The sequence below is a fragment of the Physella acuta genome, unplaced genomic scaffold (assembly GCF_028476545.2).
Source record: "Physella acuta isolate Inbredline_101_S28 unplaced genomic scaffold, ASM2847654v3 ptg000959l, whole genome shotgun sequence".
In the NCBI taxonomy this organism is placed as follows: domain Eukaryota; kingdom Metazoa; phylum Mollusca; class Gastropoda; family Physidae; genus Physella; species Physella acuta.
The window spans coordinates 43,931-71,532 of NW_026732476.1; the positions used below are offsets into that span (position 1 = coordinate 43,931).

Below are 27,602 nucleotides of genomic sequence, written 5' to 3' on the forward strand. Positions count from 1 at the left end.
ATGATCATTGTATTAAATATGATGGGTAGCACCTGGTTAAAAAAAATAAAAACAGCAAACTGATAAAACAAAACAAATGTAGGTCTAAAAACTAAAAATTAATGAGTGATTAAGCTAATATTTCTTATTATAAATTTATACTACTGAAGTTTTAGATTCATTTTGGCAATACAAGAAAAATCCTACTCCAAGAAATTTTATATAAAAAAAAATGCAAAATTTTCTCAAACAATTGTTAAAACATTGTTATTACAGACCAGACCTTTAATGCCTATCTCCCAGGTAACTGTTAAGTACAATGGCTTCCAATACAGTTATGTATGGTAACAGATGCATTCTATTTAATTTTGTGCCTGACATAGCAGCAAATAATTACTGCAAATGAGTGCTTATAATTAATATAAAGTTTTACTGCAGACATTGGAAATAAATAGAAGATTTTGAGCTCTTATAAAATGATAATCAACATAACCAAAAAAGATTATAACCAGTTTTAATTTGATTATCTTTAAAAAAGCAGTTAACAAAATATGCCCCACAGCTAAAACTATCTTCTCTATATAAGTTTTAATAGTGATACCATTTTGTTGGAAAGTAAAATAAAGAAGTAACATAAAGTTCTGAAATGCCTGAATTAAAATTACATTCTACTTAGATCAGTAGAAGCTCCATTATTCATTTAAATAACAGTTCATTAGTGTTACATGTTAATATTTGTATTAATACAACTAAATATGTTTTTCATCTGCTTGTTACTTCAAAGCATCAGGTTTCTGTTGTTTTTTTTTTAAGATGATAGGCCTACTATTATTTTAAAAAATTTTCTTCAAAAATACACTCATCTTTTATAAACATGATAATGAACTCACAAGATGACCTACACAAATTTAAAAATAAACAAACTCACATATAATAATCAAACATTTTAAAATAGTTATGATTAAAAAAAAAAACACATGTTTGACTAGAAACCCTGTAAAACACTCAAGGTACAGAAGTTTTTTAAACCATTGTATAGGAACTATTCCAAAAATTCATACATGTAATGAATTTCTTTAAAAAACATCTTAGGAATTAAATTTGAGGAATCTTTGGTAAACATCAGAGACTAAACCAGACCAATTACCTAATACTGCAATCTAAAATTAAACTTCTGGTTGAGTGAAACTAAAAAACTGGATTACAAACTACTAAACATACAATTTACAAAATGTTTGTTCATTGATTATTGATATAGTTATGTGGTTATGAATCATTATTTATCACAGGAAGAAAAATGTGTCAGAAATCAATGCCATTAAAAAGTTGTGTAAATAATCTGTCTCAAAGAATAACAGATTTAAATGCATTTTGTCAAAAGTATGATTGATCTTTGTTTTAACAAAAAAAAAACACCATCAGGCAGCCCAGAAATATACAACATTATTTTATCGAAGAGATTCATACAATTTTTTTACCGGTACCAAAAATAATAAAGACAGCCCAGCCAAACAGGCAAACCATGGCAGTCTGCCCAAAGACAGCGTTCCAGCTTTTGGTCACTTCAAGTATATGTCCAGCAATGTAAACACCTACAAAACCTGGGAATGATATGTGGAAATTCAAACTATGAAATTTTAAAATGTTTTTATTTATAATACAAGAAGCTAAAAGCAATGCAACATGTGGCAAAAAAAAATATTTATACTGCAGTAATTGTTATGGAACAAGTAGGACCTGTTTATACAAGAAACAATTGGTTACAATCTACTTACCTGGAATAGCTCCAGCCATATTCATGATTCCTAAAAAAATGTAAACATATTTTAAGCCAAGGTATTGAATTTTTTTATTTTTATTTGGATGTTACTTATTTAGCATAATTAGGTTTAACTGGTATTCTTTTTAATAATTTTAAACAAATAGTTAATTACCTCTTTGATAATTTTTTAAGAGTCATTCAAAACCTATACTAATGTAATTAACTATTAAACAGTACATCTATTTCAACACATAAATTATTATAAATATTAACATCATGTATTTCAACACAAAAATTATTATAAATATTAACATCATCTATTTCAAAACAAAAATATCACACATTAAAAAAAATTAGCACTGGTGTGAAACAGCTTAGCTTATTATTCAAGAAGGCTCACCAAACACAGATCCGGCATGTTTAGGGGCGATGTCTTGTGGATTGACTAGAATCCCACTATTGTGGAATCCACAGCATGCTACAGCCAGGGCCATACATATCAAGCATGAGGAATAGCTGCTTGCATATGATATTAAAAACAAGAAGAAAGCTGTCCCACACAAGGCAACAGTCTGTTATAACAGAAAATATTTTATTATTTTAAGAGACAATATAATTATAAAACTTTTTTCTCTGGCTTTAGATTTAAACTTAAAATATATTAAAACCAAAATATATTAAAACCAAATTCTAAAATAATAACATATCAATTTGAGATACAAGTAATTACAGTCTGACTTGTTTTCAAACAGGAAAACAAACTACTTACTTCCATGGCTTTACGGACAAATGTAACTGTGTAACCTGCATTAAGGCAAAAAAAAAAAAAAAAAAACAATAAACATACTGTAAGGTTCCAATGAAAATCCATGTAGCAAATATATTTAAAGTTTTAAATGAAAAATAATTGTGTCTCTGCACATATCTAAAATAATTATTTTATATTTACAGCTTAAAATACTAAAACGTTGGTTTTTATAGACAGCTTAGAGCTAATTCACCTTTAGTGATCATTTTGTCTGCAATCCACCCACTTCCTATTGAACTTGGTATAGTAACAACCCAGGGTACAACATTAAAAACCCAGCCCTGAAATAAACACAACAGTTTTATAGCAACCTCCCAGCATACTGCAGTCAAAGCCTGAAACAGCTTAATTTTGGTAATTGCATTTAAAGACAAGTACATGGTAATGATGAAAAATAAAAGGAATGAAATATAAATTTATAAACATTAGTTATACATTTACTTTTATTAAGATTTTTACCTTAGCTGTTGGAAAACTCTCATGAAAGTATGTAGGCATCCATGACAACAAGATAAAAAAGGCATTGTTTTCACAGAAGTGACCCACTAATAATGACCTAAAAGAAGATATAGAAATCTATCAGAATCAGCTGGTAATAATAGCTTCCTCAATAGCATACACTAAAATAAAACAAATATCCAGGTGTTTTTTTTATATTACTATTTCTTAAAAGAATTATGAAAACATTTTAGACTTTATAGTGGGATATAAACAATACAATAAGTACTGATTTCTAAATACTTTATCTTTTTCAAAATTTAATTTGCAAAAGATATATATTCTCAGCACACAAAAAACAACAGAATTTTTTTTTTAAGTTCTCTATTTTACTGTAAATAAGTTAAATTCACAACATATAAAAAGCTCACCAGAAAGCTGGCTTAGTTAGCAGGTAGACCCAAGGTACAGGAGACCTAGGCTCTGGCTTGAGTTTTCCAGTGTCTATCAGCTGAGCTTCATTTAAGGAAACCATAATGGACCTGTTGCGCTGTTTACCTATCAACACATACTTCATCACAAGCATCCAACACAGGCCAGACAAACCTGGAATTTCATTGGGGTAAAATAACAGGCATTGAACAAATATGGAACAAAAATGTTACTAAGATAAACCTTGATCAACTATTAAAAAAACTAATGAGAAAGTTTTTTTAATTACTTATAAATTATAATTCTAAAATTTATTTTAAACTTTTCAAGATTTCAAGAATAGAACAAAACACTTAACAGTTTTATCAATTCTTAGTTTTAAAAAAGGTTGCAATCTCAAGTCACCTATGATATAAAATGGTAAAGACCAGCCATATGAGTCCAACATAACAGAACCCATGCTACCAGTTAGTAAAGTTCTGAAAAAAAAATACAACTGTTATAAATTTTAATTAACTAGACAATTTAACATATTCTTGTTGTTTTGTCACATCTGACACCAAAAATAAATAAACTGCATCAATTGAGAGTTAATTATTAAGTTTACAAAAAAATACTTGTTTACTATAATTTAAATTTATTATTTAAATTACTTATCACCACTAAGTACTAAAAAAGTTAGAAAGATAACCAGTACAGGTTATTATAATGTTTTTTCCTACCATAAAATATTTTAAGGGCATGTTAAATGAAAAAATTTAAAAAAAAAAAACTTTCTTCCTGACCTAAAACAGTTTTTATTTATCTGCAAGGGGAAAACTCCTTACCCAAAATGGGAACCCGAGGCAACAACACTGTAGAGAAAAGATCGCTGGTGCTCTAACACTCTTCTAGAAATTAAACTTGTCATTCCAGGGAAATGAAAACCTGAAACACATGAAAAATTACCAGCTTGTAAAGTTAATTAAAACAAAACAGCTATATTTATTTTAAAAATGTGTTTAAAAAACAGATATATTAATTATTAATGAAAATATATTTTTTAAAAGAAAGCACTTCTTATACTTAAATTTATAAAAATGCTTAATTAATGTCCCTAATTGTTATCATAGTTTAATCAAAGTAATTAGAGATAATTTTCTGACGTCATCTCCAGTCACTCTTGCTGGGGTATGGACCACCAACTCCTTAATATGCTGGTCACTCTCTACAAGCCTCCAATTCTTATTACATGGTGTTTTTGAATGGCCCCTTTAATGTCTGCATTAAGGTTTACATATTTCAATGTGCCTGGTGATATTGGCACTAATGTGTTTCCTATGCATCACATCTTCCACTCCTGATTTCATCTTCAGCTCAAAGTTGGCTGATATTTTTGCCAGAGGAATGTGCTGTTAATTGTGTCTAGCCAATGAAAATTGAGGATTATTATTCTACAAATGTCTAGATTTTTTTTCTGGCTGTCCAGGGAATCCTCTAAGTCTCAGCTACAATCAGTAGCACTGACTTTACATTAGAATTACAGAGAAACATTTGTAGAGAAAATGACCAACGTACCTTGAAAAATGCCCAGCGCTACACGTGATAAGACCACAATGTGTAGAGATGTGTGCTTGTCAGTGGAGAGATAAGCGAGCTGTGGGGTCCAAAATGTGATCAGGGACCACATGCAGGCGGCAACAGGCAGGACAACTTCACCACCAATCCTGTCACTTAAGTAGCCGCCCAGGAACTGTGTCATGGTGTATCCCCAGAAAAATGCTGACAAAACTGTCCCCTTGAAAAATAGAAAATAAATGTAATATGTGTATTCACAAACAGTAATCAAAGCTTATAATCTTTTTTAGTTTTATGATCAGAAGGTATAAGGGTAAATCACATTTTTTTAGGAATTTAATAATTATAGTATACTTTAATGTGGGCAGTTGGGATAGCTATTCAAAAACCAATAAAGAACCACTTCCTGATATTGGAGGTACTCAAAATTTGAGAGTAATCCAAGTACAAGATCTTATAGTATATGAAATTCTATCTGCCTAACTGAAACATTACATTACATTATGTTGGTACTGCCAATATTTCTCCCATTTGCATTGCTGTTAGAGTCAATGTTAGGAAAACAGCTAGTCAGCATACAGACACTAACACAAGAAAAAAATATTAATATACTCTGCTGGCAATTTAACCTATGCCACAGAAACTACACCTAAGCTTCTAGGGTGTAATGAAATGGTGCACTTAATTAAATGTAAAATGAATTCTTCTTATCATTAGCATTAGTGAAAAATATCAATATACTTAATATACTTTATAGAAGAATGAACTAGTTTTTAACACCATGTAAATAAAATGTTAAATGTGGAAAAACATATATTTTTAAAACTACTTACAGACTCTGTCTTGTCCCACCCCATTTCTTCTGATATGGAAACAACACAGAGAGGCATAAGTGTTCTTGAAGCATACAACATGGCAGTGCCAAACAATAATCCAAAAATCCAGTATGTTTTCTCGTTACTGAAAAAAATCATGAAATCAAAACTATATTATAATTACTTACTACATTTATAAATAAATCCATAATTAGCATTAGAACAGCCATACTAAATTAATAATGCAGTCTCTTTTTTTTTAATTAATTTTTTTTTTAGTTGTTTCTTAAACTCTGTTTAGTCATTAAAAAGTAACATTTGCTTGAACTGCTTAGGGCATTTAAAAGCTTAAATCTGATACTGTAAAACACTAAGTTACGACATGGTCAAAGTTTCATGCGGCCATAATCTTGCGTATTTATGTAACCTTCAACATTCTAAAAGTAGCTGTAGAAAAGTAAAAGCCTTGTGTATCTGAACAAAGTGGTGGTGGTGGTTGGGGGGCAGGGGGGGAGGGTAGTTCATGCAGGACTTCCCTGAGTCCACCCAGCTCAATTAAGGGAAAGTCATGGCAAATGGGCATTGATCCATGTAAAGGAAGCATACATTTTAACTTACCTTGTCCAAAATGTTCCATCGTTGTGATGAAGAAATTTGTTTTTTATCAAATGATCTTTTTTTGGTGAAATATCAACCGCACATTCTTTTGAATTGAAAAAAGTGTTGTCTTTGACAGGATTAGATGTACTAGTATTAATTTTTGCCATGGACATCAATAAAACAATTCATTGATTGATTTTGTACGGCAGCTCAAGTAGTTTAGGCTTTATGTACTGATGATTAGACCAGGCTTGAAAACATTCTGAATTAAAATGGCAGAAGTAAAATCAACAAAATGCGACACTAAAAGATCTTTTATTAAGCCTAGTCGTCTCATTATGTGTTGAAAATGTAGCAGCTAGACTCAAAAATTTAAATAATAAACATAGGAAACCTAAAATTGAGATTTTGGAATCTAAATTAATAGGTGACTATGACTATACTATATTATGGTGCTATGTAGGCCCCTTTAGTCCTATATAGTATAGTAGGCTAATTATAATTAATTAGATTATTAGATCTAGAATACTTAAGAATACATTATTAATACTTTTACTAGATCTATAGGCTAGTATAGGAGGGCATAGGCTGGTAGAAATAATTAAACAATAATCAATAGGCCTATGAATATGAATTTCCCCACACCCGCCATAATTAATAATTATACATACTACTACTACTAACTACATAATAATAGGTAAATAGGCCTACTAGACCTATAGGCCTCTAATTAATAGTATTAATTAGAGGCCTATAATTATAATATAGGGCCTATATTATAATTATAATTATATTTAATTTGATGATTATTAACAATTTAAAATGATAAAATTAATAATTTAATAATCATCAAATTTAAATTTGTTTTTTTTAAATAAAATCATTTAAAAATGAAATGATAAAATTTAAAAAAAATGAATTAATTAATAATTATACTACAGTCTGAGTCTAACTAGTAGATCTAGATATCTAGATCCTAACTACTAGATTCTAGATCTAGGCCTATATATTAATTATTTCAACTAAAAGGTTTTAAAATTGTTTTGATTCAGTTAGAAGTTGAGTAAAAAAAACATACACAACACAGAGTAATGTGTAGGCCTAATCTAATCAGTGTGGTTACGTATTACTATGGTCAGGGGAAGACAATCAAGTTGGCTATTCAAGTAATTTTACAGTTATCCGTCCAGCGTTGACTAGACATAGATCTATCTTGGGTCTGAATACTTTAGTGTAAAATTTTGGCTAAATGATGTTACAAAAGCCACTTTTTGTGCTTTAAAGTCTTTAAATCTAGTAAGAAAATACATAACAGACACAATTTTAATTTTAGAAGTGGTATGGGTCGAGCCAGTTAAATTTCACAGAAAATCAATTTCAGGATCGAACGTTGCTTCCACGTTCGAACTGCGCGCGCAGTGTTCAGTTGCGCTAGCTGCGTAAACGCCATCTGTTGTGTCAAGTTGTCTCACTCTGCGAAACATTCTAAGTGATTAGATTCGGAATTTCAGTACTTATTTTCCTAAAATAATGTGTAAAATGCATTAAAATTGCATTTATCATTAACCATGTCATCCGACAAAGACAACGAAACAGCCAAACCTAAAGGTATAAAGAGGAGAGTTAGGGTAACTACGATCGAGGTCAAAAAGATACTGATCGCGAAGCATGAAAGTGGAACTCGGGTTTCGGATTTGGCGGCCATGTTTCAGATGCCGAAATCTACGGTGTGCACCATTCTGAAAAATAAAGCAGCGATAAAGGCAGCTAATGTGGCGAAAGGGGTGACAACGTTGACTTCTAAGAGGTCGCAGGTTATCGAGGAGATGGAAAAATGCCTTTTGGTATGGATTGATGAAAATAAATTTGCTGGTAATATAATAACGGAGAGGATGATTTGTGAAAAGGCGAAACAACTTTATCGTGATATTAAGGAAAGCACGCCTAAATCAAGCAGTTCGGAGTGCGAGGAGTTTAAGGGAAGTCGAGGATGGTTCGATAAATTCAGGAAACGTACCGGCATACACATCCGCCCACACAGTCTCGCTGGATACCACCAGTCCCCATTAAGGTAAAAAAATCTCTGCGATGTACAGAGGCGTAGCGAGGGGAGAGCGGGTGGGGCAGCCGCCCTGGGCGTGAACAGGGGGGCGCCAAAGCGGGTAGAAAAAATATATAAAAAGCTCATTCTAAGCTGCATCACTTAATTGCCTTCAATCGAAGTTAAGAAAATAGACTGATACCTAGTTTTACGGACTTATTTAAACGTTTTCCTACATCGAATGTTTGACACTGTAATTAAAAAGGGAAAGTAACTGGTAAAAAACGACTTTCCAAGTTAGGTGGATAGACGCTTTTTCAACCACGCAAACATATATATTTAAATGGGGGTGGGGGGGGCAAAGTTGATATTTCGCCCCGTCGCCAAAATGGGTCGCTACGCCTCTGGCGATGTATCAATACTCGACTGCGACAAATATGTGTGGGTTTTAATTTGGGTCTTCCATTCATGAATGACGTCTTAATATAAAAATTTGAAAAATCTAATTACATAAACAACATAAATATTACTTAAGCTACTCTGTGACGAGAAGGGGCGTTTGGGGGTTGCAAATAGAGTGGCCGACCCAGTCCTCTTACGTCAACTTCAATGTCGTCCATAACTGAGCTTGTCAGAGTCAACAAATATTTTCGCCTTTAAATCTGAAATGCTAATTTTTAATTATTCTTCTAATTCTAGATCTAATTCCGCAGTAGATGATATATTGTCCATAAAGGCCCAGGAATACGAATTATAGTCATCATCAGAGTTTCTTCCAGGCATCTCACCGCTCCCCCCCCCTATCCCCGAACGGGATGGAATTTATATAGTAAACATATACTTTTACTAGTGTCCGCCCCCCCCCCCCCCGAAAATATCAAGTGCCCCCCCCCCCCCCGAGAAAAAAGTCTGGAAGAAACACTGGTCATCATCTCTACATTGCATGCGTCATAATGACTCCTCGCTGGCTGTGTTTAGCTAATAAACAAGACGCGTTGAGTTAGAAGAAAAAAATTACATTCAAATTATACCACTTCTAATTAAATTAAGCAACATTTTGTTCTCCGCCGGTATCTTCTTGTTAAAACTGACGGTCGACAATAATGTGCAGTTTGTTAGACAACGAATTGAACACACCACACATTAAATCCCTGTTTTAAGTTCTGTTTTGGAATACGTTGTCATTGTGCGGGTATCGCACAAAATACCACTTGACCATTCTCAATTTTTTTCCGGAATCTCTGCAATGAGAGGCAGGCATCCCCCCCCCCCCCCCCCTCCCCGCCACCGAACAAATTAGAAAAAAAAACAATTATTTATTTAGAAAATATTAAGCCTACTTTAACCAGTGAACAACCCTTCTTCCCCCCCCCCCTCTTCCGGAGAAAAATGTCTGAAAGAAACTCTGGCTACGTAACGCACAGAGCCCATTAAGATATTGTTGTAGTTAGTGTTATTCGTTGCCTTTATTGTATAATATTTTTCACTTCTCTTAACATGTATTTATTGTCTGCATGCTTTATTATTTTTATCATCGTTATCGGATAATCTTTCTGTGCGTTGGTCGTGTTATGTGTTATCATTTACATGTGAAAGTTTAAGCTCAGGGCCGTAAAAAAAATGTGTCACGTGTCTGTGTGACATCCGTTAATTTGACCAGTTTAACCATTTTAGCAGTGGTTTCCAGCGCTACACCTCAGCTAAATAATTGACCAGTTAACTAGTTTAGCAGTGGTTCCCAGACCAATGCACTACACCCCAACTAAAAGCTTGACCAGTTAACTTATTTTTAGCATTGGTACACTGTATGCTACACCTCAACTTGACCAGTTAACTAGTTTAGCAGTGGTTCCCATACCCGTGTGCTACACCCCAACTAAAAGCGTGACCAGTTAACTGGTTTAGCAGTGGTTCCCAGACCAATGTACTACACCTCAACTAAAAGCTTGACCAGTTAACTGGTTTAGCAGTGGTTCCCAGACCAATGTACTACACAACTAAAAGCGTGACCAGTTAACTGGTTTAGCAGTGGTTCCCAGACCAGTGTACTACACCCCAACTAAAAGCTTGACCAGTTAACTTATTTTTAGCATTGGTACACTGTATGCTACACCTCAACTTGACCAGTTAACTAGTTTAGCAGTGGTTCCCGGATCAGTGTGCTACACCCCAACTAAAAGCTTGACCAGTTAACTAGTTTAGCAGTGATTCCCAGACCAATGTACTAAACCCCAACTAAAAGCTTGACCAGTTAACTGGTTTAGCAGTGGTTCCCAGACCAATGTACTACACCCCAACTAAAAGCTTGACCAGTTAACTAGTTTAGCAGTGGTTCCCAGACCAATGTACTACACCCCAACTAAAAGCGTGACCAGTTAACTATTTTTAGCATTGGTACACTGCATGCTACACCTCAACCTAAAGGTACCACGACGTTCCCGTCATAGAATCATGTGGTATTTTCACTTTTAAAATACATATTGTAACAAGATGTAACACATGGCATACCCTACTGTGAACCAGTAACTCTTTTTATATAGAAGCGTTAGCTACATACATCGACACAGCATGGCTCGATTTTCCTGCCTGATCTGTAGAATAAATTTTAAAAAGGGCTGCTATCGAGTTTCAGCCCATCCCCCGTCATTTGAGATAGATTACTGTTCTTTTAGTTTTACTGCCAAGCTTTCTTACAGAAGGTAATTCTACTAGTCTAGATGTAGTCTAGATGTAATTTTAAAACAGGCTGGTAGTACGGTTTCTCAATCCAGTTGTTATTTTGTTGCTACAGTAATATCTCGCTGCATCGCGGTTGACAATTCGCCTTCTTAGTGCATCGCCAATTTAAAAAAAATAAATCAATTTAACGTAATATCGCGGTTCCCTCTGTACATCGCGGGTTTCCGCGACCGTGTGTACATGGTTTGGCGTTCCAGTGACATGTCGTACGTGCAACGCCATTGGCTGATAGAAGAAACACAAACAGTGAGAGCATTCTGTTCAGTATCCTTGGCGCTGGTTGGCTATGTGATTGTAACCTCAACTCCCCAAAAACATAGGCTTAGGTTAGCTTAGATTCTTTATTGCGCGCCGTTCAGTAAAAGCACCTCTTGGCTACATCGCGTGTGTGTATTGTGCAGTGTAATTTTGGCTTCGTATTCTTCATACACCTTTCGGCTGCACCGCTTAACATTTTTGTGCATGGTGCATTTTAGGTTTGTTTTGTGATCAATAGTGACTTGATTCTTAGCCTTATGATGCCGCCCAAATCTTCACACTCTAAGCCATCTGGCAGCAAATCTAAGCGCCACAGAAAGATACTCACGATAGCAGAGAAGGTGAAACTCCTCGACATGCTAAAGGAATGCAGAAGCTACGCCGCTGTAGGTCGTTGTTACGGCATTAACGAATCCAGTGTTCGCTACATCAAGAAAGACGAAGACAATATACGATCGACGGCTCAAATGACTTTGAACAAGGCAGCAAAAAGGGTGGTAACTCCACGCAATAAAGCTATTGTAAAGATGGAGTCTCTATTAAGCCTTTGGATACTAGACTGCAAGGAGAAAAACATCCCCTTAAATACGATCACAATCCGTAAGCAGGCTAGACAGCTGTATGGTCAGGGTACGGGAGGTGGGGAAGACTCTCTACCAGGATCGACCACCAAACTAACCAAGTTTACTGCCAGCAAGGGTTGGTTTGAGAAATTTCAAAGGAGGTTCAACATGAAGAGCGTCTCTCTTCAAGGCGATCCTTCCGCTAACACAGCTGATGAGGAGTATGTACTTCGTGTTCGTGTACAAGTAGTTTGTTATTTTATCGGTCTAGATTTGAGATAATTTATTATCATTCTGTGGTTTTTAAAACATCCAGTGATATCTTTTGATTTTTTGTGTGTTGATATGTAGTAATTTAATTTAATGACTGAAGTTTGATTCCGAGTTTTTGGGTAACCGTGCAGTGATTGGCTCCAATTTTAAGTGAATGAAAACTTTCAGTTCAGTTGTATCTTGAAAATTTGAACGAAATGGCTAAGAAATGAATCAAAATTTAGTTACCATGAAACAGACCATTGTGAACTAAATAAAAACGTATAAAAATGTGGATAACAAAGTAGTGATCAACAGATCGTTCAGATGAGCCAGAAGCGTAGCCACCCTTCCTGGCGCCCGGGGACAAACTTTCATATTTGCACACCCCTCAAGATTTCGATTTGCACCCCCCCCCCCTCAAACTTTCGATTTGCACCCCCCTCAACCTTTCAATTTATTTTTCCAACCCATTTTGGCGTCCCCTAAGATCGGCGCCCGGGGACATATGTCCCCCCCCCCCCTCGCTACGCTACTGAGATGAGCTGGTCCTCATTTGTGTAGGCCTACCAATCAGAGTACGACTAACGCCTATACCATGTCAGATATTTGTTGTAGTAAAGTATTGCAAGCTACCGATCCAGTTAAAATAAATTATTTTTAAATGCACTAAAAATTCTTTCCCCAGTAAATGCATTGTAGTTAGCCAATAAAAGTAATGTTCCATTTTGGACCTGATGGACACGGGCAGGTGAAGTTGAGTTCACCTGTTTCTTGTGACCTTGACAGATAATAAGGGATAGTGTGGTCAGCATTATGACCAACTGTCTTTACTTTATCTAAACGTAAGCAGTGTTTCTTCCAGACTTTTTTCTCCGGGGGGGGGGGGCACTTGAAATTTTGGGGGGGGGGGGGGGCGGTAGACTTTCTTCGGGGGGGGGCGGACACTGTTAAAAGTATATATTTTCTATATAAATTATATAAATTTCATTTCGTTCGGGGGGGGGGGCGGTAAAAAATTTCGGGGGGGGGGGGGGGCGAAGCCCCCCCCCCCCCCCAAGAGATGCCTGGAAGAAACTCTGAACGTAAGCTAGGTACCCATCAGAGCTGGGTGGACTTAGGGACGTATTACCAACTTAAGCCTGGGATCCAACTCGATACTTTTGGGTTAGCAGTCGTAAGATTAAAAATGCTTGCTATAATAAATTGACAATGAAGTTATTCGCTTGTTGCGTGTTATATGCCAGAACTACAAGTGTAGGCTATTTGTTATGGTTTAAGCTTATTTGTCAATTTTGTTCGTTTTCTCAGTGACGACATCATGCCAGAGTATTGGGAAAATTATCCAGCAGCATCATACAAGTCCCGTAAGTACAATTTTAATAGGGCATTCACAAGCTGAACCGTTTGAATTACTTCCAGTGTGTCAAGAATCTCCAAACGTTGTTGACATGGTTTTGATGTATGGTAATTTAATTAGTGGTCGTCCTTAAATGATGTCACTCACAGAATCGGAGTTTTGTAACAATGTGGGAAGGTGGTGTATGTGTGTGGGGGGGGGGGGGGGGGGCGATAATTTTAAGAATGTGACAATATTTACAGACGAGCCTCTCCATTAATCATGCGAACAGGCTACTGATTACTACCACACTGTACTGCTAGGGGTACAAATACTCGGAATAATTTGGATACAACAGCAGCGGTATATAAATAACGAAAAAGCATTTGTTCAACTTAAAAGCATAATAATATAAATACGCGTTTCCTTAGCCAAGAATTTGCCTTGTGATGAAAAATTGGTGTAAATTTATTGTAAATGAAAGTGTAATTTTTGACGTCGATAATTTAATTACCTTTGAACCGGCACTATAGCTACACAAATAGGCTAAATACCGCCCCAGAACATTGGATGCTGGGATGTGCGATAGCGATTGACCTAATCGTTCTTTGACTGTGACCTTCAACTCTTCACATCCCCAACCCCCTCCCCGAAAAACCTGTGCTGGTGTTACATCAAACTGCCGCCCGTGCTTCTATTTACTTAGTGTCATCCTCAGAACTGTCAATATGCTGGGAGGACCATGCAAGCCAGGCACGAGCCAATATTGTGTGTGAGGGGGGGGGGGGGGGGGTTCAGTGGGTTAACCACACGGCACTTACTCAAGGTGGAGTGCATGATGTATCGACACAATGCAGGGATGGAGACTGCACCAGGAAACACCATTTGGTGTCAACAAAACAAAAAATTAATTAAGGAAATTGCGCTTAAATTGTCACTAGACTTTTTATTAACTTGTTTTTAAACATTCCGGGTATCGCGAGATTTCGACCGGGCATGGGCATATCCAATCGCTAGTCTCGCCTCTAGTGATCAAGGCTAGCCTATATTCGCCGGTTCTCGTGGTGCGATACGGCATATTGACTATAAAAAGGCCCATCAACGGATATTCTCATAGATCTATTCTTGGCGATGCTCGATCGGGTAAAACCTTAGTTTAGCGTCGGAAATTATCGGGTAATGTTTGTTGAGTTTCGGTAACTAGAGTTACGGTAAACCATGGTTTATTTGACCATTGAAATATAAATAAATTGAAAGTCGATTGTAGTAAATTAATGTTTTAATTTTTTAAGTTTAATCGACAAAAGGAAACAAGAATAAATATAATAGTAGATTTAAATTGGTAGATTTAAAAAAAAAAAACATCATATCTTAATATAAAAATAAATAATGAAGTCAAATATAATAATTTAATGTTTTTGGCTTGCAGCGGATTTGCGACCATTAATAAATTAGATCTAGATCTAGATCTAGCTAGATATCTAGCTGCTTGGCCAAGTAAAAAAATCTAGATTACGAAAATGGTAAAAATGATTACAAAATGTAAAAATGATTACAAAAATAAATCTATCCAAATTTTAAACATTCTGTATAAAAATAAAAGATGACGCCAAATAAAGTATCGTTTACAGTACTTCCGGTGAATTCCGGAAGTGTGTGACAGACTTTAGCATAGTTTTACTGTTTTTTTTACTGCTATACGATTCCGGAATAATAACCGACGCTAAACTAAGGTTCTACCCTCGATCGATCATAGATAAATTCTACGGCTTCAGATTTTTCGGACTTAAATTTTTTTTTACTTGTTTCAAGCCTGTGTTCAGAGAATTGACTAGGTAAGTTTTTTTTTTAATTTAGACCTAGATTCTAAATTAAATTCTTATTCTAGTCTAGGCTTTTATAAATCCATATCTATTCTAAATCTAGAGGCCTAATCAAACTAGAAATCTAGATCTAGATTAGATCTAATTCTAATCTAGAGCTAGATCTAGATCTAGGAAATCTAGAATTAGGGTTGTCGGTATCGGCCGAGATCGCGGTAAAAACATGACCCGAAATCGCCCATTACTTTCTGATACCGGTCGCACGAGATTTGGTTTTGCATACTAATAAGTTTTTAATTTATGGTAATTAATTAAGTTTAAAAGGTCATTTCCTAATGTTAAATGAAAAGTAGAATGGTTTTCCCATTGTTTTGATGGCTTAGCGATCTGATCGCACGCTGTCTCTGCTTTGGTCTTCCCCCTGTATGAAGGCTAGTTTCAAATACGTTGGAATCACGATTTTTTAAAAGATTATTCTAGGTGAGAGTAGATTACTGATCAGACATATCTTAAGTATGTGGAAATGAAATTTGTTTTTGGATATTTTGACTCCGACATTAGTTATACTGCTCCGAACGTAGTCACTGTATGTAGGTCACGCTGCCACCATTGTTATATTTTTTCATCCCGATCTTCCGGCCTTTAAGTTTGATCAACTAATAACAGCATTCTTATGGCATGTGCAAACAAATCTCCTAATTTTTTTATTTCAAAATATATTTACATACCCATCTTTAATTTTTTCAGCTCTAGTTCTAGTTTTGCAGAATATGTTTTTCCTAAAATCCAATTTTGTCAGACTAGACTGACAAGAGTCAGACCTAGATCTAGATCTAGGTTACCTGTCTGTTGCTATACACTAGCATTGTGCTAACTGTAATTTTAAGTATTCAAGTTCTACTTACCCTTAGATATAGTTATATGCTGAAAATCAGAATCCATACACAATTCACACATAAAAACATTGATCTGATAACTTCAAATTTTATTACAAAATGGCTTTTATATGGACTCTACTTCACCTGCCCAAAATAACAAGGCAGTTATAGACACATTACAGTGTTCAAGTCATTTACTTTAGATTTCTGACTATGGAGTTCTTTCATTCACTGTATTTATATAAAATATTGCTTTAGAAACATTTTCATATTTGCGCAGCAGTTTTATAACAAAATGGCTTAAAGATGGACTCTACTTCACCTGCCCAAAATAATGAGGCAATTATATGCACATAACAGTGTTCAAGTCATTTACTTTAGATTTCTAACTTTGTAGTTCTTTCATTTGCTGTATTTATATAAAATATGGCTTTAGAAACATTTTCATATTTGCGCAGCACACAGTTTTTTGGGGTTATGGGAGGAAGCCAACACAAAAATATAAGTTCTGTATTATTTTTATTCATTTCAATAGCATTTACAAGTTCTATATATCATTCTAGTTAAACTCTGCAAATATGAACAAAATACAACTGCAAGTAAAATAACTATGCTCAATTTATTCAGGTATACCATCACTTGTCACAATTGGCCAATGCAAAAGCAAGGGGATTCCACCCCTCACAAAAAAATTCGCTAAAAAAAAACTATTTGAGCTAGACAGAAAATCTTTTTTGTTTTGTTTTCATATAGTTGAGCTCTACAAGAATATGTCATTTTTATTTTTATATTATGATTAGTGTTTTTTTACCAAAATCCCTACTAGAATCGATTTCTATATGCCCTCAACTCCTAAACTTTTAGACGTTAGAATCTAGGGTAATCTATCGCTTTAGCGTAATGATGCCGTAATCAATTCGGCCGTCACTAGTAATGTAGGGCTGTAGGGATAAGGTAACTAATAAATATGGCTTAAATATGAATATATTTTTGCATATTTTACTAAAATACTAAAGATAATTGAATATTAAACCACATTTAAGGTTTAAATCAATAAAAATGTCATGAAATTAAGGTTTAACAACGCTGTTCCAGATACTAAATTTGCTATTAAAAACAGCGGCCATCTTAAGAAAATATTATTTTGAGTAATTTCCCTTTAATTTCTATTTGTATGGAAATGTATTGATGTTTGCTATTAAATACGTTAGTCTTGTGTTTAAATACAAAGCATTACTATCACTACCACCCCCACCCCACCCCCACATTGTCTGGTGAGCTGTGGTCACGCTAAATGTTTGCAAAGCTAAATGTTTACAAATCGTAGAGCCTGGTTTCTATTAGGGGCAGATAATTTAGTTCGATTTTAAACTTACAGGAGGTAACTAAGAAATAACTAAGAGGAGGCTGCTTTCACGGGGGGTAGGGTCGGGGTTATGGGAAAGGGGGGGGGTTAGTGTTTTAAAGCAAATATTTTCAGTGGCAGCATTGGTACTGTCGAATTCACAAATTATGAATTACTTAAAAGTAGAAAATAAAACAACTAAATAGCGGCGTATGATACGCTGCGGGTCGGCTCGTATTAAATAATATAGCTAAGATCTAGAGAGTCTAGATCTAACTCACTATATCTAAGGATTGTTATACAGTTGTAGACTGGAATCTAGATCTAGAAACTAAAAATTCTATATCTAGGATGGACTAGATCTAGATTATGCCTAATTAAAATTTAAATCTAGATATAGATCTAGATTCTAGATCTAGTCTAGACCCTGGGCAGTTTTAGTTTGGTTTGTCAAAAGTTGAAGGAATTAGATCTAGTGATCTGAGTTTAGACTAATTATTATTTTTTTTTTTGAAGATTTAATTACTACTGAAGTAATTATTAATTTATATTAGAAATTAATTTCTGAATTGTTTTAGAATATTTAATGTAAGAAAGTGCTAGAGTTTTGATCTAGGTAGATTTATTTTATAATAATAGTATTAGTCCTGTATGGTATTCTAGTCTTGCTTGTAAATTGTTAAAAGTTGCATTGTACATTGAGTCTTGATTCTAGATCTTTTCACTTTTCATATAATTCTTTTTAGAACCATGCCTATGGGTTATTCCTCATTCCAAAGTTGCTGGTTGGACAATCCAGAGTTCAAATTGTGGATAGCCCGTGACAAGACAGTTTACTCAGCATTTTGCAGGTTGTGCAGCAAATCAGTTAACATCAAATCAATGGGAAGGCAAGCTCTCACCTCACACATGAAGAGCAAAAAGCACTTGGAGAAGGTAAACCTTCACAAGTCAATGCCTGCATTGCCCTTTTTTAATTCAAACACACCTACCATTCAGGCTACATCTGTAGCACCTTCCACTTCGTCGTTGGCACCTTCCACTTCGTCGTTGGTATTAGTATTTCAGGAAATAAAAGCTGCACTTGGTATGTTATTTTTCATTTTCACATTTCAAGTTTTTTTGTCTGAGTGGTTTTGCGCGTGAAAAATGTATGAAAAGTAGCAGGGAATTTTACCGAAATAGCAGGGAATTTTGTCAAAAATAGCAGGGAATTTTTTGGTCAAACAAATGTGGGAAACCTGTATAACTGATTTTATTGGGGGAAAAAATCTGCTTTTTTAAAAGTTAGTTTAATAACGTATTAACGTTGTTTACACCGTAAGACACAGTGTGACACCATCGGGGTGGAGGTGACATTTAGTACACTATACATGTAGTCTTTGGTGGAGGGGGTGACACCGGATGCCACCTGACCTACAGACAAAACTTATTGCATGCAGAGTTTCTTCCCCCCCCCCCCAAATTTTACCGCCACCGAACGAAATGAAATTTATATAATTTATATAGAAAATATATACATATATATATATATATATATATCCGCACCCCAAAGAAAGTCTACCGCCCCCCCCCCCCCCCCCCAGAGAAAAAAGTCTGGAAGAAACACTGATTGCATGAACTGGGTTTGTTTAAATAAAGTACCATACTTTAGTAACCAACTGTACTTTGGATAAGAGTTACAATTGAAGTAGATCGACACCTATCATACTTGCTACTTTTCGATGAAATTGTGGAATGAGGCAGCTTGACTTTGTCAAATACATAATTGCTGTATTGTTCAAAGAATCATTACCATACAGTGTTATCCAGTAGTGTCCTAACAAAAGAAGGTCATGAGAAATCGTTATGTAAAGACAGAGCAGTGTACCGAAGCAGGATCCAAGACTTGGGTTACACATTGGTGCCATGCGCCGAGACGCGTTGTCCATTTGACCAGTTAACAGTTTCTTTCACATATTTTTCTCCCGGGGGGGGGGGGGGGGGGGCAACGACACTGGTTATATATTTATTGTATTTCGTCCAGGTGGGGAGGTTAGGTGGTGCAGTGTTATCACCCCCCCCCCCCCCCACACACACCCTTCCCAAGAGATGCCTTAAAGAAACTGTGATAGTTTAGTCCCGTTTCAAATAGAAAAATTAAAAAGCCCAATGAGAATGGTTTTTTGTTTCAGGCATCTAGAGTATGTTCTTCGTTAATACACAGCTTAAACTTGAAATACATTCGATACGCTAGCCTGCTTTATTTAAGACAGAAATAGAACGCAAACGCTGTGCTTGCACTAATCTGCAGTTCATCGTGACTTTCTGTGAGCATCTTTGGACTTATCTTGGAGTATTTAGGTTTAGTGACGGTAATTTTGGCTAACCCAAAACTTCACCTACTAGTGCCAACAACCCCCCCCCCCATCTCCTCCCCCCCCCCCCCCCCCCCCCATCTCCTCCTCCCGCAGAAAGGCAGATCGCGCGACTTCCGGGCTGTACCAGACCCAGACTACACACTGCACACAACAACGAACGCTTTCGCAGAACGACCGCATCGGTACCGCACACAAAGAATGATCTTGAAGCCGGCGAAAAACGGTGCGAGTTCTTCCTTAAACTAATTTCTAGATCTAACCTAAACAGTTCGGAATTGTTGGTCGATAGACCGTCTTTGTTTCATTCTTTTTGTTGGAAATAAAGTTAAAACAATTACCCAAGTCGATGTTGGTACTGCAGTGTGTGAATTTAGCATCGTAAAAAAAAACAACTTGTTGACCAACAAAATGAGTGGAAAAGGTAAACGAAAGATACTAACAATAAAATTAAAACAGGAAATCATCAACAAATATGAAGAAGGCTTTCGGGTCAAGCAGCTCTCCAGACTTTACGGTATCTCGCCTTCTACCATTTCTACTTTTTTAAAAACAAAAGACAAATTAAAGGGCGTAACAGTACCCGATGCAACGGTTAAAATTAATTCTGATCCCTATGTCGTGGAAATGGAAAGCCAACTGACAAACTGGTTGCACGATAAACACATGTGGGGCGATTGCAATTTCAACAAGAGCTATATATGTGAGAAAGCAAAAAGCATTTACGACGAGCTTAGGACTTCCACTTTACAAACATACCTACCCAATAGTGAGTATAAAGACTATAAAGACTTCAAAGCCAGTCGCGGGTGGTATGCAAGGTTCAAAGTTCGTGCTAAAATAAATATCGACCGGCTTAATGCGATTACACGTGGAAACGGTGAGGATGAAAATTATTATCATAGGCCTACCAACGACGTTTTAGCAACAAAAGGTAAACATTTAAACATTTATTTTAGTGGGTTTTTTTAATGTAGGCTATAGTCGCTATACACTAGGTCAATGTCTGCGTAATAACTACACTATTCATATATGAATTCATATTTTCCTACCATATCATAAGACATAGATATCTAGAATTAATTCGTTTCATTATTTTACGTTAATTACAAACGACACTATCAACGTAATAAACACCTTTTATTTTAGCAGTTTGTCTACACTACTCCACACACCGGCTTGAGCGGATCTAGAATCTAGATCTACACGACACAGTTAGATTATAGACTCAGTTATTAGTTAATAGATCTACACTGTGTTAGACTAGAAACGAAAAGTCCTTTTAATTCTAACAGTTATCTCGTACGTAACACTGAAAAAAAAAAGTTTATTAAAAATAATAGGGGGCCTAATAGTTTATAATAGATCTAGATCTAGCCACTTCTAGTAAAATTGCTCTAGATCTAGATCGATAAACATTTGCTAATGAATGTGACGTGATGTTAAGCTTTTCCATAAATTAACGTACAGATAGATCTAGAATAGATGTCCCAAATCATTTTAGACGTTTCGATAATCCGAGATGGTGTTACTGTTTACTAGCCTGTCTCCGCGAACAGGAACTACACACTGCTACTATACTATGGTGCACACCATTTTTCTACAGGCTGGCTAGCCACTCGATATCAACATGACCTAGTTTCACACCGCAGCACAGTTTTGTCGATTTATTTTGAAAACGTATTTTTTTGTTTTGTTATAATACACCCAATCCTTTTGTAAATTGTTTTCATTACCTAATTATGTGTAAATATGTACGAAGGAAGCAAAATTTGATTGGTTCTGTTATCAGCGGGAGAAACAAGTAGGCCTAACTATGTTGACTGGGTTTGCGTTGGGGCATGCCTATTTTTTTTTTAATTACTCAAAAAATATGGAAGGAAATGCGTAATTTGACAATGAATTACAATTAATTAACCCAAACCTTAATATTAATAAAAAACTTAGCATTGTAAAGTTATTATTATTTAAAAAAACTACTGAGCATTTTAATCGCCGATCTCCTTAACCAAAGTTTACAATCTTTACCAGGTCAAAGCTAGGTCATGGTTAGTGCGTTTCGAGTAATGCGTTGTTCGATTTAGTGCGAACTGAAACTTCAGTTAGTGCGGATCTTCCGCTTGTGTCGTGTTGGCGTTCAGCTAGAGAGGTTTGTTTATGTGCTTGATTAATCAATCGGTTTTAACCGTTGTTTATTGATAAAGGCTGACATATTTGTTTTCAACATGGATAGCAGTGACGATTCGATTATATTGTCTTCTATCGTTGGTAAAAAGAAACCTCTTGTGATTTCTTTGGAAAAAAAATTTGATGTCATCGCGCGCCACGAACGTGGTCACAACAACTACAAGATAGGGCGCGACCTCGGAATGCCCGAATCTACGGTGCGTAACATTATCAAACACTCGGAAAAGATCAAAGAAAAAGGCAGGGCCGCGCTTACGTTAGGTGAATCGCAGGTCTTGACCATCAACCGGAGCTTCACCATGATGGAGATGGAACGTCTGCTAGCGGCGTGGATCGAGGAGTGCAACAGGAAACATATATCCCTGAGCCGAGCCGTGATAAAGAAGAAAGCCCTGAGTTTATTCAACAAGGTCAAAAGTAAACACAATCCATTCGAAAAACGATTTACCGCCAGCGATGGATGGTTTTATCGATTCAAAACCAGGTCCCAGCTGCACAATTTCAAACCCACGGGTGCAGACCCAGCGTTTGGCGGTGATTCTAAAGCAAAAGCTGAAGATACTGGATACTTCGTAGGTATGATAGTATGTTTTTTTTTGTTACTGTTTACTAGCCTGTCTCCGCGAACAGGAACTACACACTGCTACTAGACTATGGTACACACGATTTTTCTACAGGCTGGCTAGCCACTCGATATCAACATGACCTAGTTTCACACCGCAGCACAGTTTTGTCGATTTATTTTGAAAACGTATTTTATTTTTTTTTGTCATAATACACCCGATCCTTTTGTAAATTGTTTTCATTACCTAATTATGTGTAAATATGTACAAAGGAAGCAAAATTTGATTGGTTCTGTTATCAGCGGGAGAAACAACTAGGCCTAACTATGTTGACTGGGTTTGCGTTGGGGCATGCCTATTTTTTTTTAATTACTCAAAAATATGGAAGGAAATGCGTAATTTGACAATGAATTACAATTAATTAACCCAAACATTAATATTAATAAAAACTTAGCATTGTAAAGTTATTATTATTTAAAAAAACTACTGAGCATTTTAATCGCCGATCTCCTTAACCAAAGTTAACATCTTTACCAGGTCAAGGCTAGGTCATGGTTAGTGCGTTTCGAGTAATGCGTTGTTCGATTTAGTGCGAACTGAAACTTCAGTTAGTGCGGATCTTCCACTTGTGTCGTGTTGGCGTTCAGCTAGAGAGGTTTGTTTATGTGCTTGATTAATCAATCGGTTTTAACCGTTGTTTATTGATAAAGGCTGAAATATTTGTTTTCAACATGGATAGCAGTGACGATTCGATTATATTGTCTTCTATCGTTGGTAAAAAGAAACGTCTGGTGATTTCTTTGGAACAAAAGTTTGATGTCATCGCGCGCCACGAACGTGGTCACAGCAACTACAAGATTGGGCGCGACCTCGGAATGCCCGAATCTACGGTGCGTAACATTATCAAACACTCAGAAGAGATAAAAGAAAAAGGTAGGGTCGCGCTAGCGTTAGGTGATTGGCAGGTCTCGACCACCAACCGGAGCTTGACCATGATGGAGATGGAACGTCTGCTAGCGGCGTGGATCGAGGAGTGCAACAGGAAACATATACCCCTGAGCCGAGCCGTTATACAGAAGAAAGCCCTGAGTTTATTCAACAAGGTCAAAAGTAAACACAATCAACTCGATAAACGATTTACCGCCAGCATTGGATGGTTTGATCGATTCAAAACCAGGGTCCAGCTGCACAATTTCAAACCCACGGGTGCAACCCCAGCGTTTGGCGGTGATTCTAAAGCAAAAGCTGAAGCTACCGGATACTTCGTAGGTATGATAGTATATCTGTTTTGTTTTTTTAAAGTTCATTATATTTATCTAATTAAGCCTAATAGTTGTAGACATTCATCTATATAGCCTATCATTTTATTTTCTTGAGGAACCGGTATTTGTAAGTCAAAGAAGTCAAAACTCCACTGCAGAAAAAAATAAATTAACCCAATTATGTGAATTAGGTATAGACCTACGTACTTGTGTTTCTTTCAGGCATCTCCTGGGGGGGGGGGGGGGGCACCGGTCAAAATCGAAAATACTACATAAAAATAGAAAATATACTGTGGAGCCTAAAAAAATCTCTGGAACTGCGCGATCGAATGGAAGAATGCTTAGCTGCTATCCCGAAGGTCTAGTGTTCGAATCTTGGTTCGGACTCGTGACTTTAGGACCTCCCCGAATCCACCCAGCTCTGATGGGCACCCAAATTACGTTGGGGGAAAGTCCCGGAGACCAGGAATAGTAATGCCCACGCTATCCCTTCATATACTGAGGTCAAGAAACGTGAATCCTTCTTCAACTACCCGATGGATAGCTAAGGGAGCTTTACTTTTACCTCAACAAAAAAAAGTGCCTTAACCCACGAGATATTTTTAGACACGAGCCATCGAGCGAGAGATTTTTTTGCTTTGAGATACGAGGAACCGGGTCAGCGTGTTGGTTGCACACTGCGCCTCGCGTGTCTCGCTTTTCCCCAGCGCCTCGGTTTCAATGTGCTTGTTCGTCTCGCTGTCGGAGCTTCTTTGATAAGCTGTGTTCGGATTCTGTGCTCTTTGTGTATTCTCAGAACTTTATCACATTTTTTTTTTTAAAACCATGGGTCCGAAGAAAGTGAGTAGGAAGTTGAGTGCTCATAAAAAGATGATGTCTATTGAATTGAAACGTGAGATCATAGAAAAACACGAGCAAGGCGCGCGAGTGACTGACTTAGCCAGACAGTACGGGCGGAGTACTTCAACTATATGTACGATGCTGAAACAGAAGGAGTTAATCAAGGGTGTAACGCTGGCTAAGGGCGTCACAATACTTTCCAAGCTCCGGACCTCCCTGCATGAAAAAATGGAGGAGAGGCTATTAGGGTGGGTGACAGAGAAGCAGCTTGCAGGAGATACCTTGAATCAGGGCATCATCTGCGAGAAGGCACGAGCGATTTATGATGGAATGTTGGCCCAGACGCCGCGTTCGATCACGGACGAGGCATCGGAAGAGTTCTTTAAAGCCAGCCGGGGCTGGTTCGATAACTTCAGGAAAAGGACTGGCATTCTCTCCTTCGACAGGCACGGTGAGGCAGCAAGTTTGGTTACAACAGTTTATTTCTTTACGTGTTTTGATGTTTTTTATACAGTATTTGTAATTTATCAGGAGGTTGTTTTTTTTTTAATTTAAAAACAACTGGGTGGCATTTTGGGGATTGGAACGGAGTTAGTTGTACTTTAATTTATTTAAATGGGGAAAATTGCTTTGAGATACGAGCAAACTGTGGTACTGTACGAATATACAGTTCGCATCTCGAGGCGCCATTGTATAATTAAACCATTTTATAAGTTCCTGCTCTCTCCACGAAAGTGCAGCCCCCCCCCTCCCCGAGCAAAATGTCTAAAAGAAACCCCGATTTGTGCGTTAGTGTATTGCTAACTTTGACTTGTTTAAAACATGTGCAAGTAGTGTAACTACCAAATGACGTGCCATCGTTTCCTAAGACTTGGACCCTGACAGAAAAAAAAACCAACCCTTAAAAAAAACTACACTTATCGCTTTTAAATATTGTATTTAAAGACTATAAAAACCGCACCAGTAGTTGGAGATTGACGTAAAGATAGTTCTAACACGGCCATAATAGATTAAAAAAATAAATAAAACCTGTGTCAGTGTTTGATACTTAGAAATGTCCGTCATCGAAATCCCTACCAAATAAAGGTTAATACTTATCAATATGAATTTAAAACTATGCTTACGTGAAACATTTATTTCTACATGATTACTAAACCTACTAGATTAAACCTACTAGTACTAGGTTAAATGAACTGTAACAATAATTATGTGCCTGGTTATTAAATAACAAAAAAAAAAAAATCATGCTCAATATCTAGATCAGTTCCAAATCTATCTGTTGCTGATCACGTAGAATCAAGATCTAGATGTAACCTTAGTTGTTTGTCTTTTTTTTAAAAAATAAATTAACCTTCCTGTTGCCTCTGTTATAACCATGAGCAGGCCATTCGTTTGTTATATAAAAAAAAAAGGTTAAAACATATCCACTGTAAAATAAAAAAAATCATAAAAATAGAAAATTTTAAATGAAGTTATATTCAGTGCTAATAATGACTGTAATTTTGTCTGTCTTTGAATATAAAAATTGCTATACTATTACTATAAACTAACCGATTACGCGCCATACCGTAGTGTTAACTGGGCCACGACTGGCTATTGGCTGCAGCCCGCTTTGCATATTAGCACAGTAACGAAACGAGGCCACTGCGTCAGCGGGCGAGACAGCGTGTTACACATTTTCGTTACGCTCCCAGTTATTTAGTGCGCCTTGGCGGGCAGAGGAGGGAGAGGCCGTGATTCAACGTTTCGTTACACAGTGCTGTGCCGTGGGCTAGCGTGCTTGTTCTGAAATAAAAACTGTGACTTGGTTATTTGTGGTTTTTTTAAAAACAAAAACGACCCCGACATGCCGAATTCTAACGCTGAACGCGTACGGGCATACCGTGACAGGATGCGGACACTCAAGTCGCCGAAAAAGAAAGCGAAAACGGGGGCACAGCGGGCGAAGGAGTATCGTATAAGAAAAAAGGCAAGGCTAATGGCGTTGATGCCTCCGTCAATGGAGCAGATGACTGCGATGAGAGACCTTGCTGCTCTATACGGCGAATGTTCCAGTGACGATCCGCTTAGGCGTACACCCAAGAGCGGAGCCGAGCGTACAAGGGAGTATAGAATAAGAAAAAAGGCTTATGAAATGGCCTACTCCTCGTCGCCTGGCCAGTTCCCTCTGCCGGAGAACTTTGAACTCTCGTCATGTTCCTCCACGAGCAACGACGTGCCAACGACTGTTGCTTTCAACAGACATCTGGGTCTACCACTTCCGGAGCAACCAACATTTCCGGGTCAGCCACCCCTCCAGGGGAAGTACGGAGTCGACCGACCATTCCACCAATGGCAAGCCGACCCCCAAAAATTCGGGATCCCCTTTACTGGTAGAGCCTCGCAAACCACACCCGAGGATATCGAAAGACTGAACAAACTCCAAGCACAGATGCTCGGTGTGAAGAATTACAACACGACTGGGATTCGATCCCAGTCCTTCTTATCGAAGTCTCCAGTCCTGATGGAAATTCTGGAACTCTCCGATAGTTTATTGCGCTCCTACAAGAGTTCAGGTAGTACATTTTTTTACCTGTCAGTTTCAGAAGGGTGTCTCTATGTGCAGATGCATGTTATGTATTTAACCGTATTTTTACAGGCGTCTTTGACCCTACAGATGTTTCCAGCAAATTGCGCATACAATGAATATTTAACATCATTAGTGTAAATAAAGCGCAGTACCTTTTTTGTGTGTTTGATAAGTGAATCAATGTTACAGGTGTCC

The 27,602-nt window shown here is 36.8% G+C and overlaps 2 protein-coding genes across 11 annotated transcripts in view; one reads left to right on the top strand and one right to left on the bottom strand.

Moving 5' to 3' along the window:
* Window positions 1-290: 290 nt before the first annotated feature.
* Window positions 291-22,516, bottom strand: LOC131953857 (voltage-gated purine nucleotide uniporter SLC17A9). 2 transcript variants are annotated; one of them, XM_059317266.1, is made up of 13 exons: window positions 22,430-22,516; window positions 6,410-6,653; window positions 5,810-5,936; window positions 4,977-5,196; window positions 4,247-4,346; window positions 3,825-3,898; window positions 3,419-3,593; window positions 3,009-3,105; window positions 2,743-2,830; window positions 2,511-2,545; window positions 2,142-2,313; window positions 1,755-1,784; window positions 291-1,580 (listed from the first exon to the last, which is right to left on the bottom strand). In XM_059317266.1, exons 2-13 carry the CDS (start codon window positions 6,562-6,564, stop codon window positions 1,441-1,443), a joined length of 1,413 nt encoding a protein of 470 aa, XP_059173249.1. In that variant the 5' UTR covers window positions 6,565-6,653; window positions 22,430-22,516; the 3' UTR covers window positions 291-1,440. The 2 variants fall into 2 exon arrangements, with proteins under 2 accessions (XP_059173249.1, XP_059173250.1); XM_059317267.1 differs by lacking the exon at window positions 22,430-22,516 and adding an exon at window positions 7,470-7,541.
* The window catches only part of LOC131953856 (uncharacterized), a 46,304-nt gene continuing 32,263 nt past the window's right edge, over window positions 13,562-27,602 (top strand). For 2 of the 9 annotated variants that reach the window (XM_059317255.1, XM_059317262.1), the window contains exon 1: window positions 26,510-27,393. In XM_059317255.1, the coding sequence (XP_059173238.1) occupies window positions 26,685-27,393 (709 nt within the window). In that variant the 5' untranslated portion in view covers window positions 26,510-26,684. Of the gene's footprint in view, window positions 13,612-15,294; window positions 15,419-18,070; window positions 18,163-18,375; window positions 18,717-20,815; window positions 20,921-22,080; window positions 22,750-23,281; window positions 24,006-25,232; window positions 25,290-26,509; window positions 27,394-27,602 lie in introns of those variants that run through there. The other 7 variants (XM_059317261.1, XM_059317259.1, XM_059317260.1 and 4 more) reach the window with 7 other exon arrangements.